General features: G+C 38.4%; 1 protein-coding gene across 1 annotated transcript; it reads left to right on the forward strand.

Annotated features, from left to right (window-relative positions):
- Positions 1 to 1,619: 1,619 nt before the first annotated feature.
- MRS44_004025 (uncharacterized protein) lies at positions 1,620 to 6,958 on the forward strand (the record flags this gene model as incomplete). Its single annotated transcript, XM_065622024.1, has 2 exons — positions 1,620 to 3,322; positions 3,379 to 6,958. The coding sequence occupies 2 exons, from the start codon at positions 1,620 to 1,622 to the stop codon at positions 6,956 to 6,958; spliced, it is 5,283 nt and encodes a 1,760-aa protein (XP_065478096.1).
- Positions 6,959 to 15,271: the final 8,313 nt, after the last annotated feature.

Consider the following 15,271-nt stretch of genomic DNA (forward strand, 5'->3'; position numbering starts at 1 on the left):
TTAAGAATATAATTATTATAGCTATAAAATAAAATATAAAAGAAATCTTAATGCTAGACCCCTTAGAGAAACTTAATAAAATCACTTATATAATATTTATTTTCTTTATATAATTATATATTTGTATATTTATTACTTAATATAATTTACCTTAATATTTAATAAGGTATAATATACTATAAAATAGCTTACTAAGAGCGCTATAGCTTACTTTAAACTTATTTTAAAAAAATATTATATTTCTTTAATTATTAAGTACTTATCTTAAATTATTAAACTCTACTTAGACTTTAAAGCCTTTAAAGTTATATTTTAATAAATATTTAAAATAATTAATAAAAAAATAAATTAAAATAGAAATTAAGGTATTTAAATATATATAATATATTTTAAAATATATAATTAAATATTTTTAATTTACTTTAAAACTATTATAAGATTAATAATTCTTAATATATATTTTTTTAATAAATTATAAAAAAGTATAAGCTAAGTTATATAAAAAAGATTAATTAAATAACTTAATTAATTATATTAATAAAGCTATAAGAATTAATAATTAATAATTTTTATAAAAGAAATTATAAAACCTTAATATTAATAATAATAAAATTAATATTTTAATATTATAATATTAATTAAGGTAAGAAATAATAAAAAAATACTATATATAAAAGAAACCTTAGCCTTATAAAGCTAAGAGAAACTTAATAATAACCTAAGGATATTAAATATTATTATCACGGCCTAAAACGACCTTAGGCCACGTAATAAGAAGGACCTATATTAGCCGACTAATCACGTGTGGATCAGAACGGATCACGCCTCGCAGGCTATAATCCTCCCTGATCTAGCCAGATAGATCATAATAGCTCAGACCCTATAGGATATAATCCATCATAAGCCATCACATCACAGAAAGTATATAAGACACGCTTATTGCACTCTCTTATATAGTAGCTACCTTAGCTATTAATATAACTTAGTTATACTTAATACCTTTAAGTATATTACTAGATATAACCTATACCCTATTTAAGATAATGCGCCTAATCCCCTGCCAATATAAACCTAGCACGACCGGTTTATCCCTTGGGAATATATATAACCGTCACATATTAATAGCTCTTATTTAGTAGATTACTCGCGTTACCTTAAATAATATCGAACGCAATAGTGTTACAACCCCCGTCACACGAGAACTCGCCACTGCCCTTGCACGTGACCCCCAGGAAAGCAACCAATCACAAAAGGAGCGACCACCCGTTTCGCTCCAACACCCAGGAGCGACTTTCTGATGTCGCTCCCTCGAAGAAGGAGCGACTTTTCAATGTCGCTCCCGTACAAAGAGATGTAGTATATAGAGTCCCTCATTCGCACATTTCCTGTCAATCTAGTTCTCTAGCTTTCAATACAACTTGATTACTCAAGAATACTTCTTGACATTATCAGACGTGATTCGCCACCCTATACTCAGTACGCCACGCCCCGTTGCAACTGCCAACATAAACCCAAGCAGGTTACGGTTTACTACGTTGGGAACCTTGACCGTCACACGTTGAAAGCTCTTGTTCAGTTGCACGCCGCGTCACGCTGAGCAATAACGAAGTTTCGACAACATGCCTGTCAAAGGTACTACCGGAGAATCCTCCAAGGGAATGCAGCCTCAGGACTCCCCACCGAAGGATCATGAAGAAGACATTGTCCGAATGTCCGATTCAGATGAAGACGATGACAAAAGAATCCGAGTCTTACATGAGCGTGTCAAGAGCCTCATGACGGTGGTCGAAAGTCAGCACGGAGCCATTGAAAGAATGAAGGAGATCGAAGAAAGAAACCTCGCCCACTTCGAGCTTAGCAAGGCACAGCAGGCGGAAGAAACCGAAAGGCTCCGGAACAATAACAAGAGCCTGCAGGAACAGGTCGACAAGCTCGTCGGAACCTATGAAGAACGGAACCGACACAGGAACGAACAAATCAACACCATCGAAAGTCTTGCCAACCAGGCCAATGGAGGGAAAGATCTCGGAGAAATCATCAAGCCTCACAAACCAACCAAGTTTGACGGAGACCAGAAGAAGCTCAAAACATTCCTGACGGAGCTACGCACCTATTTTCACTACTATCCCACGCAATTCTTCAAGCACGAAAACCGTGTCAAATTCGCTGGAAGCTGCCTCACCGGAAGCGCGCTAGGATGGTTCGAACCATTCCTGAGTGATTACGTCCGAGGAAGCCCGAATGATGTGACCATGAAAATCTTTCGAGACTACGACACTTTCGAAGATAGGATGAAGAAAGTCTTCGGGGAAGTGGATGAAGTACAGGCGGCCACTGATCGACTGATGAGACTGAAGCAAACAAAGGCTGCATCTGAATATGTCGCCAACTTCCTTCAGATAGCCTCCAGGATACCTTGGGATGAGACATACTTCAAGGATAGGTTCTATCGGGGTCTCAAGGAAGATGTTAAGGACGAACTCTGCAAGATCGACAAGGCTATGATGACATTGGATAACTACATGGAAACGGCAGTCAAGATCGACAATCGAAACTTCGCAAGACGCCAGGAGAAGAAGGGGAACTACAACCACCTTCAAGACAAGGCTAAGAACCAGTCCAACCAGGGACAAAAGAGACAGCCTGACACCTCTCACGGCACCGAACCAGGACCCATGAACATGGGGAACGTTCAGAAAGGTAGAGAGAGGAAACCGAGAGACATCAGCAAGATCAAATGCTACAATTGCGACGAGTATGGGCATTATTCGTCTAACTGCGAACGGTCGAAGAAGCCAAGGAATCAAGGTAAGAAACAGGTTAACATAGTCCAGAACCAGGACAACGAAGAGGAACCTCGAGCAATCAGAACGACCAAGCCTAACCACAAGAGTCTCGGGTGGATACATTGCTATGACGACAAATGCATCGACCACTTGGACGAAAAAGTAGTCAATGCTATCTTCCCGAAACCTACCAAGGAACTCGGTTCTTCACGAACGCGTACGGTAGCCATGGCACGAAAGACTCCAGTGGAAAAATATCTTGAAACTAGTGACGAAGAAAACGACCCTGATCTCTACGAGCAACGACTACCGTGGAGGAGCCAGGAATGCGAACAAGGATACCCCGAAAACGACTCCAAGGGACAGTCCGAACAAGATTCAGAATATCTGTCGGACACGGAAGGAGTCACAAGTAAAGAATTCCGATTCTTGATGGAACGAACCCTTCAAGGAGAGAGCAGGAAGTCTCGACAGGAACGACGACGACTATCGAGAGACAATGCAACACTCGGGAACCCAAACGACGAACGCCACCTGTAGGAGGGCCGCAGGGGGGCGGAATCAGGGGAGAACTCCCTACAAAGGCACTCAGAAGTGCAGAAAAACCCGGACGACGACAGAAGTCATTCAACCTCTCAGTACGAATACGCGGAAGGGAGTATAACGCTTTGGTAGACAGCGGTGCAGAAGAGAACTACATGGACCCCGAAGTGGTCAACGAACTTGGACTCAGATGGAAGTACAAGAAGAAACCGTATAGGGCCGAGAACCTGGAAGGACAACCGTTTACCTCGAATGGAGGACGAGTAGACCGAGAGATTGATCACCTCAAAGTCCAAATCGATGAAAGAAATCAAGGAATCACGTTTGATGTGATTGCCATGAGCCACGATTTGGTCCTAGGTTACAAATGGCTGCACAAGTACAACCCATGGATCGATTGGAGAACTGGCCAGGTGCGACAGTGGGACGACGCACTCTCCAACGATGACGACGAGTCAAACGATGAATTGAGATCTCAACCTTCTACCGACGACGACGGAGAAGAATGGCATGAGGAAAGAACCTCCTCACCACCCAAAGGGACACGACATATCAGTGCGAGAAAGGAAGCAAACCGCACTAGAAGAACCATTGCTTTCGTCAAACGCAAACTCAAGCAAATGGATAAAGTCCTCGAGCTTCAGAAGAAAGCTTTCGAAGAAGGACACACACCAACCGACAAACAAGAAAGGCTCAAGCACATACCCTTGCAGTACCGAATCTATCGGAAGCTGTTCGAAGAAGAACTGGAAACCGGACTACCAGAACACAGCGAATGGGACCTCGAAATAGAGCTAAAGGTTGGAACAAAACCAAAGTTCTACCCCATCTACAACCTCAACGAAGTGGAACTACGAACGCTGAAGGAATACCTCCAAGACATGCTGAGAAAGGGATACATCCGAATCTCCAAGTCCTCGGCAGGATACCCAGTCATGTTTGTACCCAAGAAGAATGGAAAACTCAGACTCGTTATCGACTATCGGCAACTCAACGACATCACCCTCAAGGATCGAACGCCGTTGCCTCTAGTCACGGAACTACGAGACAGACTACACAACAAGAAATGGTTTACAGCTCTAGATCTCAAGGGAGCTTACAACCTTATCCGTATCAAGGAAGGAGATGAATGGAAAACAGCATTTCGAACGAAATTCGGACTGTTCGAATACGCAGTCATGCCCTTTGGCTTGACGAACGCACCAGCGGCATTTCAACGAATGATCAACCACGTGCTGAGGGAACATCTCGACGACTTTGTGGTATGCTATCTGGACGACATCCTAATCTTTTCGGAAACAGAAGAAGAACACACGGAACACGTCCATAAAGTGCTCAAGGCACTCCAAGACGCAAACCTACTCGTCGAACCCGAGAAAAGCACATTCCACACGCACGAAGTAGAATTCTTGGGACACATCATCAGCCCGAACGAAATCCGAATGGACCCCAAGAAGATAGCGGCCGTCAGAGATTGGCCACGGCCGAAGAACCTCAAGGAAGTGCAATCCTTCATAGGATTCGCAAACTACTACCGAAGGTTTATACGCAACTTTGGGAAAATCGCAATACCATTGACTGAACTCACAAAGAAGGAGACAAGATTCATCTGGACCCCAAAGGCAGAAGAAGCGTTCCAAGCACTCAAGGACGCAATCCTGAAAGAACCTGTTCTAGCCACATTCGACCCCACCAAAGAAGTCGAACTAGAAACTGATGCTTCAGACTATGCATTAGGGGCCCAAGTTGGACAACGAGATGAGAACGGCAAGCTACATCCAATAGCCTTCTATTCACGAAAACTACATGGAGCCGAGCTCAACTACCCTATCTACGACAAAGAATTTCTTGCAATTGTCAATGCTTTCAAAGAATTTCGACATTACCTCCTAGGAAGTCAGTACAAGGTCAAGGTCTACACAGACCACAAGAATATATCCCATTTTGCAACGACACAAAAACTCAGCGGAAGACAACTCAGATACGCTGAATACCTCTCTGAATTCGACTATGTCATCATCCACAGGAAAGGATCAGAGAACGGACGAGCTGATGCTATCAGCCGACGAAGTGATTTCAAGACAGAACAAGTTATTGTGCAAGATCAAATCTTGCATCAGACACCAGAAGGTCACTATGAACAACGACAAGTAACCTACATCCAGCAGGCAAAACTCATGGAAACTCGAAGAATCGCCTTCATCGACAAGATCACGGAAGGAGAACTATTCCATGGGATCTACGAACACAACCAGGACATCCCAGAAGAAGACAAAACGGGGAAAATGCAAGTACCAACGCACCTTCAAGAAGCTCTGGTCAAACACATCCATGAACACAGATTGCACGGACATCCCGGAGTAGCCAAGATGATGGAACGACTCCAACGAACCTATGAATTCCCGAAAATGAAAAACGTGGTAAGAACGGTACTACAACGATGTGACTTGTGTGCACGCACCAAAGCACGACGACACAAACCTTACGGCAAGCTCAAGCCATTGGAAGTCGCAGAGCGACCTTGGCAGTCGATCACTATGGATTTCATTACCAAATTACCGATATCAGAAGACCCCGCTACAGGAGTACACTACGACAGCATACTCGTAATCGTTGACCGATTAACGAAGTTTTCCTATTTTCTACCATTCAACGAACAGACGGATTCCGAACAACTTGCCTACATATTCATGCGAAATATCGTTAGCATACACGGAATGCCTGACGAAATCATCTCTGACAGAGGATCAACATTGGATTCTAAGTTCTGGAAAGGCCTCATGGCTCAACTAGGACTGCACCCACGAATGTCAACGGCCTACCGACCCCAGGTAGACGGACAGACGGAACGAGTCAACCAGATTGTGGAGACATACCTACGATGTTACATCAACTACGAGCAGAACAATTGGGCGAAACTGCTGCCTATGGCTCAGTTCGCTTACAACACCTCGCTGCAAGAAAGCACCAAGACCACACCAGCTTACGCATTATTTGGTTACACACCGGACCCGTATAAAGACTCATACAATGGAATCCAAAACGTCAAAGCAATCGTCGAAGCGGACAAATTGAGAGAACTACACGCGGAACTGAGGGCAGAACTCGAGTTCGTGCGAGAACGGATGAAGCGCTACTACGACCAGAAAAGATCGGAAGGACCGACTTTTTCGGAGGGAGACATGGTCTACCTATCCACAAAAAACATCGAAACAAAGCGCCCAAGCAAAAAACTCGACTTCAAATACCTCGGACCATTCAAAATTCTCAAGAAGCTCTCAGACAACACCTACAAATTGGACTTGCCACCGAAGGTCAAGCTCCATCCAGTCTTTAACATTTCATTACTTGAATCAGCAGAAGGAACAATCAAGGTCGATACAGGCTACGACGACGACATGGAAGTTGAAGACGAACGAGAATACGAGCCAGAAAAAATCCTCAATGCACGAAAAAACGAGGAAAAGGGAAATCGATTGGAATACCTGATCAAGTGGAAAGGGTACACCGACGCCGAAAACACCTGGGAGCCAGCCAAACACCTCATCAATGCCCAACGTTTGCTGAAGAACTTTCACCAACCACCGCGTCGAAACCAGCGGAAAAGCCCAAAGAATTCCAATCGATAGTATCCAACACATCCGGTGGAAGCTGAGCAGCATCCAGGGAACCCGCCTCAGCACCCTGACGCTCCTCCGTCTCAAGACGCTCCAATTCATCTAAATCTTCCGCCTCCTGCATCCCGCGACGGAACAATTCGGAGCTACGCTCCTTCACCTTATTCCGCATACGCCGAATCCGAGCCAACCGGCTCACCGCCTCAGATACTTGCGTCTGCAACACAGACAACTGAGCTTGAAGACCGATCAACGCATTCCCGGCCGCCTCCTCGTCTGCCTCTAGCTTTTTCTGCTGTTCCAGCAGCCGCGTCACTAAGAAACAATTGAGCATCAGAAGACGCAAAACGGCGCGAAGGCTGACAGGAACTCGCCACCAAGACCCCGTCACATGCTTTCCGTTGACGAATGCATTCTTTGCAACGATGGGAATCGTCTTCCGTCATCAGACAAGGGATTTTCGCGCGGAAGCAACGAGTGCAAGGCATATCAGCAGAAACCCCGTTCAAATCAATAAAAGCGCAAAGCGCCGAGTTTTCACTTTCCTTGCGATCGGAAACAGCGGTGCGCTGTCTGCTACGACGTTTCGAGGTACTATCTGTCATCCTGTTATAATCACGGAAAGGAGGGAAGATAAAAGGACGAGGCACCAACCAACAAGGGAAACAAAACCGAATAACAGGCCTTGAGGACAAGACCATGGGAGAGGGGACATCGTGTTACAACCCCCGTCACACGAGAACTCGCCACTGCCCTTGCACGTGACCCCCAGGAAAGCAACCAATCACAAAAGGAGCGACCACCCGTTTCGCTCCAACACCCAGGAGCGACTTTCTGATGTCGCTCCCTCGAAGAAGGAGCGACTTTTCAATGTCGCTCCCGTACAAAGAGATGTAGTATATAGAGTCCCTCATTCGCACATTTCCTGTCAATCTAGTTCTCTAGCTTTCAATACAACTTGATTACTCAAGAATACTTCTTGACATTATCAGACGTGATTCGCCACCCTATACTCAGTACGCCACGCCCCGTTGCAACTGCCAACATAAACCCAAGCAGGTTACGGTTTACTACGTTGGGAACCTTGACCGTCACAAATAGCTACTTAGGCAACTCCCGCAAATAACTACTAGCAGGTCCTACCCGTTAATTACCTACCTACTATACCTGCTTAAGCTACTCTAACCGACGAAGAGATAAAAGATAGAGATAGCTCAGACGATGAGGAAAATAAATAACTTCGAGCTTAGATTACTGCTATGAGCGCCGAGATAGATATTATGCGCGAACTCATTGAAAGAATAGGTAAAACCCAGCGCACCTAGAACGCAGAATACTTAGATAATATTTAGAACGTTAGTAATATAGTAGCCACCGCTATGAATAGAAGAGATATAAGAGAAATCCTAAAGCTAAACCCCCCGGAACCTTTCGACGGAACGGCCTATAAGTTACCTATGTTCCTTACCTAACTAAGGGCGTTTATAATATACTACCCAATGTAGTTCACTCTGGCCGCTAGTAAGGTCTAGTACGCCGCGGGAAGACTCAAGGGCTACGCTGCTATATGGTTTGAACCCGTTATGAGGGAGTACCTTATGGTTCTAGCTAGCTAATATTCACTACGTACCTATTACCTCTACTTAGACTACGAAGCCTTCGAAGTAGCGCTCCAATAAGCCTTCGGAACTATCGACGAGAAGGCATAAGCCGAAAGGGAGATTAAGGCGCTTAGATAGACTCGATCTGCCTCGGAATATGGGATAAAATACCTCTAGCTCGCCTCGAAGCTCGACTAGAATTAGGAACCCCTAATATCCTTCTTCTTCGATGGACTTAAAAAGGAAGTATAGGCTAAACTTTATAAAGAAAGCTAACCTAATAACCTAGTCGATTATATTAGCCGAGCTATTAAGATCGACGACTAATAGTTCTCCTAAAAGAAACTCTAGAACCCTAAGTTTAGTAATAATAAGACTAATAACCCCTGATTTAATATTAACTAAGGTAGGAAAAGGAGTAATAATACCTCTTATGGCATCGAAGCCGGCCCTATAATACTCGGAGCCGCATAGAAAAGCAAATAAGACTATCGCGGCCTTAAATACTATTATTACCATAAAATAAACTATATCGAGAAAGTCTATTATAAGAAATAGCGAGATATTAAGGAAGGATGCTACTAACTTAACTAATAGCGATCCCTCCCGGAAGGTAAGAAATATATTAATGCGGCCCGATAAGCCTAATAGGAAGACAAGGAACCCTAAACCGCGACTCAATTAATTAAGCTCATTATAATATTACGAAGCGGATATAATATGCCTAGAAGGAGTTAGGATAAGTATAAATAAGAACTAGATATAGGAGTATCCTATAGTTAGGTAGGACGCCCTAGGAAGTAACTAAAGGAAACCCTAGACACATAGTAGCAACTACTCCTAGAACTAATAAAATAAGAGAACCCTATGCCATACATAACGAAGGGCAGGAAGGTTACTATCGCGGTCACTTAGAAGCTTAAGTAGAAGGAAGAAGCAATACCAATAGGATAGGGACGACAGACGCCCCTAATACTAGCTAAGCAAGTAGACTACGAGGAAGCCGCCACAGAAGGCTTCTACTATAAGAAATAGGTTATAAGATATAATAAATATTCCTTACTACTATCTATTATATACCGCAGAGATTATTAATAGGATAACCCTATATAATATAACTATAACTTATGCCTATAATACTAAATCAAAGCATCACGGGAATATAATAAGACCTATGAATAATAGGAATAAGCCCGTGATAATAGAAAACCCCGATAGATAGATTAGCTCACCTAAGCAAATAGCGAAGATATCTACTAAACTAGGATCAAATATAGAATAAAGAAACTATAGAAGGAGTTACGCGAATTATGCACTTAATAATAGAAAGTAAGGAAGAGCGACAAAGAGCTATGGAAGGAAGAGAATTATCCCTAGCTATATAACGAAAATAATAATAGGTACTAGAATAACCTATAAGAAAGATATATCTAGACCGCGCGAGAATACATAGATATAGCGGATATATAAGAAATTTATATCTAAGCCTACTATAGGGAACTAGCTAAAAACCTATAACACTAGGAAGCACTATTTAACCTATAAGACGATATAAGGATATACCTAATATATAAGGAATACCCTAATATCTCTTAGATATCCTACTAATACTACTAGTGCAAAGAATATAGGGAAGAAAAGTAAGAATAAGATTACTTTCCCATTACTTTACCGGCTTAACTAAATAATAAACCCTATATATAGTACGAAACGGAAGGCTATTAAGTATTTCACTAATATAACGCTATTAGCGTCATATGCGTATAATACTACGAAGACCTATACTAAGCGATCTAGAAACGCAAATAGACTATTTATAAGGTAAAAGATTAGTAAAAGCAAATCAGCTAAAAGGAAGCACTAGAAGAATAAGAACTAATCGCCTAGTTAAAAGATAAAAAAGACCTAAGACGAAAATAAGAATAATAGTACTAAGACTAGCTATATAGCTAAGACGATACGCACGACTACGAAGTATATAATAATAGCAAATATAAGCATAACTATATTAGCTACGTATTATTAAAAAACTAATAAACCTACCTATAAAAGGGCCATAGGCAGAGGAATGGCTTATAATGCCACGAAAGGCCCTATGCACCACTAAAGGAAGATTAATGCAAAGATATTTTAAAATACCGGTATAAATCAAAGGAGAATAGCTATGCGCTTTAGTAGATAATAGAGCTAAGTAGAATCTATTCGACCCGAGGACGGTAAATAGACTTAAGCTATTATAGAGGTATAAGGCAGAGCCCTATATAATAATTAACCTCAAAGGGAAGTAATTTAATTATAATAATAGAGTTATTAATAGCGAGATTAATTACCTTAAAGTTTTCATTAAAGGAAAAAACTAAGGAATCTTATTTGATATTATACCTATAGAAGGCTATGACCTAGTACTTAGGTACCTATAGTTATACTAATTTAACCTATATTTCGACTAGAGGACTAGCTAAGTGCTCTCCTTTAAAGATAAGGCACTCTCTACGACGAATAATAACTTAGAAGATAATATAAGATCTTAAACTTCTACCAAAGACGCTAGAGAAATTAAGTAGAGGTAAATATAAGATACCTCTCTACTTAAAGGGATATAATATAAATATCATAATAAATAAAAACAATAAAATTAGCAAATAATCATATGCGTCATATAATAATTCTATTAACTAGAAAAGGACCTCAAGTAAATTAAGAAAATACTAAAAGAAAAATAACTTAAGAATATACTATTAAAATATTATATTTATAAAAAACTCTTCGCGGAAGAACTCAAAATAAGTTTACTACTATATATATACTATAATTTAGAAATTAAATTTATCGATAAGAAGTAACCCGGCTTTAATAAACTCTACCTACTTAATGCGGTATAATTATTAATATTAAAGGAATATATCGAAGAAATACTATAGAAAGGATATATTAGGGAAAGTAAGTTATCTATTAAATACCCTATTATATTTATCCTAAAGAAAAATAAAAAACTCTATCTTTGCATTAATTTTAGAATACTTAATGCTATTATAGTTAAGGATTATATACCACTGCCTCTTATTAGCAAACTAAAGGATTAACTTTTTAGAATAAAGTATTTCATAGCACTTAACCTCAAAGGAGCCTATAACCTTATTTAGATTAAGGAAAGATATAAATAGAAAACCGCTTTTCATACTAAGTATAGACTATTTAAGTACCTTATTATGCCTTTTAGACTCATTAATATACCTACTATATTCTAATAAATAATTAATAATATGCTATAAGAATATCTAGATATATTTATTATATATTACCTAGATAATATCCTTATCTTCTCCGAAATAGAAGAAAAATATATAGAATATATCTATAAGGTACTATAAATACTATAAGACGCTAACTTATTAGTAGAACCCGAGAAAAGTAAGTTTTACGCATTAGAGGTAGAATTTCTCGGATATATTATCTCTCACAACGAGATATATATAGACCCCAAGAAGGTCTTAGTAGTCAAGGACTAGAAGGAACTAACTAATATCAAGGAAGTATAAGCCTTCCTCGGTTTCACTAATTACTACTATAGATTCCTTAAATAATTTAGAAAAATCGCAATACTATTAACTAAACTTATAAAGAAAGATAAGATATTTATATTTAGGAATAAGGCACGAGAAGCCTTCTATATAATTAAGAAGCTTATCCTAAGCAAACTAGTACTTAAGATATTTAACCTATCCCAACTAATAGAACTCGAGATAGATATATTAGACTTTGCGCTAAGAGCTTAGATTAGCTAATAAGATAATAAAGGACTCTTATACCCGATTATATTCTACTCCTATAAGCTATATAGAGTAGAACTTAACTACCTTATCTATAATAAGGAATTCCTTATAATTATTAATACCTTTAAAGAATTCTAATATTACCTCCTTAGAAGCACCTATTAGATTAAGGTCTATATGGATTATAAGAATATTACCTATTTTATAAAAACCTAAGAACTTAGTAGATAATAATTATAATATATTAAATACCTCTTAGAATTTAACTATATTATTATCTATATTAAAGAAATAGAAAATGGCCGAGCTGATGCTATTAGCTAATAACCCGACCTAGATATAAGAAAGGTTAAAGTAAAAAAATAACTATTATATTTTACCCTAGAAGGATACCTAGGGCAGAAGTTCGTTAGGCGAATATAAAAACTAGTACCCTTATTAGAGCACCTTATACTTATTAGAAAATATAAAAGACTAGTTATAGACTTTACTGACTATGCATAAGGATACCGACGATAAAGCGACGGAGTTTAGACCTATAGAGGAAAGATCTCTATCCCCGATAAAGCACTCTAAATTATCTTTAACTATTATTATCACTAGGTCATATAGTATAGTAACCTAGAAGAAATAACCTAAGCTATATAATAGTACTATAATAATTATGACCTTAAGGATAGGATATAAGGAAAGATATATTATTATAAGAAATACTATGAGTAGATTAATTAATAAATTTAGGAATAATAAAAGAAACTAGGGCTCTATAAATAGTCTAAAATTATAGGAATACTATACTAGATTAATAGAGTAACCTACGTAGTGGAATAAGGTAATCTACTCCTAGAATAAATCTAATAGTATAATAAATAACTCTTAGACGACGAAAAAACCGATAAATAATAAGTCCCGGATGAATTACGCTATAAACTTATACGCGAAATATATAGCTACTTATTACATAGATACTAAGGAATTAATAAAACCCTAGAATGAGTTAAAATAATATTTACTTTTCTTAGAATAAAGAAGATTATCGCAATAATCATCGATTAATATAACCTCTGCGCGAAAACTAAGGTATAACGCTATAAACCTTACGGGAAATTATAACCGCTCTTAGTCGCATAGCAACTATAGGACTCTATTACTATAGATTTTATTACTAAACTACCCCTATCGGAAGAACTAGCTACTAGAAACTTCTATAATAGTATTCTTATTATTATAGATAGACTTATGAAATTTTCTTATTTTATACCCTATAGAGAATTAATAATAGCAGAAGAATTTACTTACTTTTTCTACTTTTATATCGCTAAGATATATGGTATACTACTCGAAATTATTATAGATCGAGGACTATTATTCGCCTTAAAATTCTAATAGAGCCTAATAGGATACTTAGGAATTAATTATAAACTCTTTATTATATACTATAAGGAGATAGATAGATAAATAGAATATATAAATTAAATACTAGAATAGTACCTTTAATGCTATATTAACTACGAATAAACTAACTAGGTTAAAAAGCTATTAGCCGCATAGCTAGCCTATAATATAGCTATAAATAAAAGCACGAAGATTATATTAGCTTATACTAATTTTAGATTTATATTAGATATATACCGATAAATATAAGATATTATTATTAACCCTAAAGTAATCCTTACTAGTGACTAACTAAAGAACCTATACGAAGAACTAAGAATAAAACTTAAGTTTATTAGAAATAGGATAATAAGCTATGCTAATAAGAAAAGAATCGAGGGATTAATCTTCTCGGAGGGAGATATAATCTATCTCGCGATAAAAAATATTAAAATAAAACGCTAAAATAAAAAACTTAACTATAAATATATTAGACCCTATAAAATTAAGTAGAAAATCTTAAAATATAACTATAAACTAGACTTACCCCCTAAGGTTAAGCTCTATCTAATCTTTTATATTTTATTACTTAAATTAGCATAAGATATTATTTAAGTTAAGATAGGCAACGAGCCTGATATAGAAGTCAATAGACTAGAAGAATATGTTATAAAAGTTATCCTTAATATAAATAAAATTAATAGTAAAATAATATACTTCATTAAATAGAAAGACTACCTAGACTTAGAAAACATATGGGAACCCCTAGAATACCTCACTAGTGCATAATGCCTTCTGAAGGACTTCTACTAGCGATATCGGAAGGAGGCACGAATTCGAGGCTAATAGCACTCTAGTTAATAGTATCTATAGCACCTATAGTCTGCGTAGTAATTATAGCCTCTGACTTTGCCTTCTCTGTCTCCTCTAATTCGTCTAGGGAACAAAGGCCACGAATAGCTATCTCAATACCTTTAGTACGCAACTAATGCTTCTAGCGACGGAGCCGAGTTAAATGAGCTAAAACCTTATTTACCCTTGCTTGAGCCTCCTAGGCCTCCCGCTATAAACGCAGGAAGTCCTCTTTGGCATACTTTTCTTTAGAATCTAGACGATTGGACTCTCGGTGAATATGATTTACTAGGAAAATTATTAGCAAAATAGAAAACCCCGCAGGCGAGAATATATAAATAAGCATTAGAAATATTCGCCAATGCATCGTAAGAAAGGCTATAATGAGCGCACTCCCCGCAGCGATCTGATTTTTCGGGCAAGGCTATATAGCGCAGGCCATAGGAATAATAAGACAAATAAGGCATAATTTTAAATCTAAAACGGTTAATAGTATTACTTAGTCTAATAGTAGCTAACTACTTCTTAGAAAGGGCAGGATGACTAGATATATTAGTAAAAGATTTTTATAGGTTTAGGATTAGTATATGCACGCGAAATAATTAGGGTCACAGATATGGCCTTAAGGATAAGACTAACGGAGGGGAGATATTATATTACGGCCTAAAACGACCTTAGGCTATGTAATAAGAAGGACCTATATTAGCCGACTAATCACGTGTGGA

This window comes from Fusarium solani (genome assembly GCF_023522795.1).
Source record: "Fusarium solani strain SB1 chromosome Unknown bctg00000002, whole genome shotgun sequence".
In the NCBI taxonomy this organism is placed as follows: Eukaryota; Fungi; Ascomycota; class Sordariomycetes; order Hypocreales; family Nectriaceae; genus Fusarium; species Fusarium solani.